General features: G+C 39.4%; 1 protein-coding gene across 1 annotated transcript; it reads right to left on the reverse strand.

Moving 5' to 3' along the window:
- Positions 1-317: 317 nt before the first annotated feature.
- On the reverse strand, positions 318-3,855 carry LOC121937965 (non-homologous end-joining factor 1-like; the record flags this gene model as incomplete). Its single annotated transcript, XM_042481259.1, has 5 exons — positions 3,805-3,855; positions 1,682-1,833; positions 1,077-1,287; positions 766-987; positions 318-456 (listed from the first exon to the last, which is right to left on the reverse strand). Coding segments are annotated over exons 3-5 (547 nt in total), but the record flags the coding sequence as incomplete, so codon positions are not given.
- Between the last annotated feature and the right edge of the window lie 103 nt (positions 3,856-3,958).

Genomic DNA, 3,958 nt, shown 5'->3' on the forward strand with positions numbered 1-3,958 from the left:
GGAGATTGTCAATGAGAAACACATCAAAATATCGAACATATTAAAGTAAAATAGAAATGTTTTATTTTGTGTTTTAATTTAATTTTCAAAGCAAAAATGTATTAATTCTGTTCTAGCTCCAAACGTTTTCAGTTTATTTGTTCCCTAATCTGAAACTCTTCATGCTGCCATCTTGGACAGGACAGAAAAACAGATTCTTAATCTCAGTGGGAATATTTGTGATAAAATAAAATAAATGTCAAATAAAAGAAAATAAAGGTAAGATACAAATACAAATAAAGGTCAAAGAAGGTCAAATAAAACAAAAGTGTGTGTACCTCTGCTGAGTGTTGCTCCATTCTCTCTGTAGTCCTGGATCTCTGCGTCCTTCCTCCCCAGAAGACCTCCGAGCTGCTCCACCTGCCGCTGCAGCAGCTGGCTCATCGTCAGCAGAGGGCGCACCAGCTGCACACACACCTTAAAACACATACATACATACATACACACACACACACACACACACACACACACACACACACACACAGAGAAATTAGCGAGAACTAAGTAAAAAGTACAAGAACATCCCCTAAAAGAAAATAAAAATTAAAAAAGAACAAGAAAATGTTCTAGAAAAAGTGGCTAAAAATTTTACTGTTTCAGTAACTTAATAAATGTATGTATTCTTTAGAATTATGATATGTAGAATAATTAAAAATAACCCCTATTTTAGATCCACAATAGCTTCATCTACTGGCTTAGTAAATGTATGTGAAACGTGGAGCGTACCACAGTGACAGGGGCGGGGGTGCACTGAAACTCCCAGTGGAAGGGCAGCCCTGCCAGCTCGCTCTTCAGCTTCATGCTGATGTTTCCGTCCTCCTGCCGCGTCAGGGAGATCTGGGCCTCGCCGTCGGACCGCCGGTCACTTCCTGACAGACAGGGCTGAACCATCGCGCACAGGTGGGAGAAGAAAGCCTCGACCGGGGCGCGCAGACGTCTGTTCAGCTCCTGGATGTCGGGGGGGGGGGGAAATGTACTCATCAAAATAAAATGAATAATTGTGAATAAATGAATCATTAAGTCGGTGTTGTGTTTGCCTGCGCTCTCTTCTGGATGGCTGCTGAGTCCATCCTCTCCTCCCACACACAGTGCACGTCTGTCAGCAGGATGTGGTATGCCGTCTCCCCGAACCAGCTCTTGGCGAGGAGGTGGCAGCCGCTGATGCTCACAGGAAGCCAGGGGCGCTGCAGGAGGATCTCAGTGGGGGCTCCTCGGGGCTCCATTCTGGCCCAGAAACAAGGTACCAAACTGCGGAGAAGAAAGCACATCAGTCCAACACATGGGCAACGAGAATATCTGGTTCAAAGAGTCCACGGTGGGAGACACGAGTCAATATTATTTGTATTATAGTATTATAAATGTTTCATGATAGCAGTTGCAAAGTATTTTGTTTCTGCTCAGTATTAATAACGAACAACTACTTATATTTTTAACATCGCTATTCATAGTTAGAGTTTTAAAAAATGGGGTTTTCAGGGTAAATAAGGTGTCAGAGTGCATAAAAAAAAAAACACCAAAACAGAGCTTGTTCATCCGGGCTGAGTCCCCTGTGTCCTCAAATCCTAGAGACGGCCCTGACCCACATCTACAAAAACACAGTGTAATTACCGTCTTCATTAAACCTGCTTTCTGAATCACTCACCTCCGAGGAATGCGCCCCCAAAGCCTGGCCTGAGATCTGTGAAAGCCGGTTACAGACGCCGTCCCAGCCACATAATCACCACCTTGCAGGAGGGAGACCACGGAGGCAGCTCCTGCGGGTCACCGGCTCCTCTCCTCTGACCTGTAATGGGACTGTTTTCGGGGAATAAAACGAGGTATTTCTCGTCAGCAGCCATTTGAAACACAGTGCACGTTTCAGAGGTTGACTCATGCCAATTAGGAAATCACAAAAATACCAAATCAGTAACTTTATGACAACAATATACAGCCATACAAAGCTGGACACGCATGCCTGTGGTTAGAGGGTTATCAGGAGTCTCAGAGGAGGACGGCGTCCTGACACTCACCCGTCACAAATCTCTGAAATCTGAAAGTCCCCTTGCTCTCCAGCACATGTTTTTACACATACTGGGTTTTTTTTTTTAACATTGTCTACATTGTTGGCAGCTACTGTTTAATTTAGCAACAGCACAAAAAGAGATAAATAATGTAAAAATACCTACTTTTCAAATGTGGCAGGCAGAAGCAAACATTGGAAACAACACAAAAAATAGACACAGAACTCACTCAAGCACAGGTGATGGTATTCAGATCTTTTACATAAATGAAATATTAATAACATCCTATGAAAATTAAAGTCAAGTAAAAGTAACCAGGGATGATAAAGAAAGTATTAAAAGTAACAGTATCAATGGAGAAAAGCTGTCAAAAACAAACACCCAATTAATTCAGATTTATGAAAGACCCCCCCCAAAAAAGCCTTCAGATAAATGTAGCAAAGTAAAAGTACAAGTATTTCCCCTTGAAATGTAGATATACTCAATAAGAGATTTTGAATCCTGAGATCTGAATTAAATATCAAATTACGCCATCCAGATTCTGATTTTCAACTGAGTTATTCAAGTTAAAAGTAATTAATCTTCTCAATTTAATTTCAAATAATGTGATTCAAATTAATTTGATTAAAATTCAGTTTCAAATTATGTAATTCATATTAATTTTTTTCTATTTCAATTTCAAAATATGTCATTTAAATTCCTTTATCTAAACTTTTCTTGAAAAGAAAATACTCAAGTAACTGCAAGTACTTCCAATTTGTACTCAAGTACAGAACTTGAGTGAATATATTCCACCACTGCTTATGAGCAAATATAGATATATTATCGCTTCTGATTTTAAACATTGACAACTAAAGCATCTAAAGAAGCTAGTCTTCAATTCTGCTACCATTTCAATAACACAATAAGCAGAATTTATTGCAAAAATTCCCACTTTTTGTAGAATACAATTTTAATTGTGAATTTAAGACAAATGAAACAGGCAAGTCACACCAAACCCAATATACAAACTTCTGAGTTTTAAAATAGTCCATGCTTATCAGCAAAATTAGATTTTATAATTTCAATTTTTAACTTTGACTGCATTTGTAGGAGCTACTCTTTAATTGGGCGACCATCCCAACGACACTGTGAGGAATTAATGGCAAAAACGCCCACTCTCGGCAAATCACACCAAACTTACTTAACAGAGATCTGAATTTTAAGATCCCTCGTTTTTAAGGAAACATAGATACGTTACAGCGAAGGATTTGAACTGTGGAAGCATTCATATGAGCTATTCTTCAATTCGGCACCAATCTCAAGAACACAATCATCCAAATGTATTAAAAAATGTCCTCTTTCTGTTGAACATAGCCAGTTTTACGAGCGAATTCAATGCGAAAGACGCTGACAAAAATCGCACCAAACCCAATATACAAACACCTGAACTTTACAGATTCGTCGCCTGTGCGCAAACACAGATATGATATAGCTTGTAATTTTAAACTTTGTCTGCATTTGTTGGAGCTATTCTTCACTTCGGCGACCATCTCAAAAACGCAATAAGCACAAAATTTGCAGAAATGCCCATTTTCTCTTTAACATACCCAGTTTTGCGAGCGAGCTGACAAGCGAGTTCAGCAAACTAACTTCGTTTTTCTGCCTTTTGTTGAACATAATTAAAGGCAGCTCAGTCATTGTTCTACCACAGCAGCTTTAACACACATGGAAACACGTTAACACACGAATAAAAGAAAATTAATACTTTAAAACTACTACTTACGTTTACGAGCTGCAGCTCCTCCGCCGCTTCCTGTTGACAGTTCAGGAATCCTGCGCCGATGTCAAACAACGCCGTACTTTAAAGGTTCCGCTTACATTTACGACACTGACTTTTCGTGGTTAATTTGTGTTCAGTTTAACGCGTTAAATTTAAT

The sequence above is a fragment of the Plectropomus leopardus genome, unplaced genomic scaffold (assembly GCF_008729295.1).
Source record: "Plectropomus leopardus isolate mb unplaced genomic scaffold, YSFRI_Pleo_2.0 unplaced_scaffold28038, whole genome shotgun sequence".
Lineage (NCBI taxonomy): Eukaryota > Metazoa > Chordata > Actinopteri > Perciformes > Serranidae > Plectropomus > Plectropomus leopardus.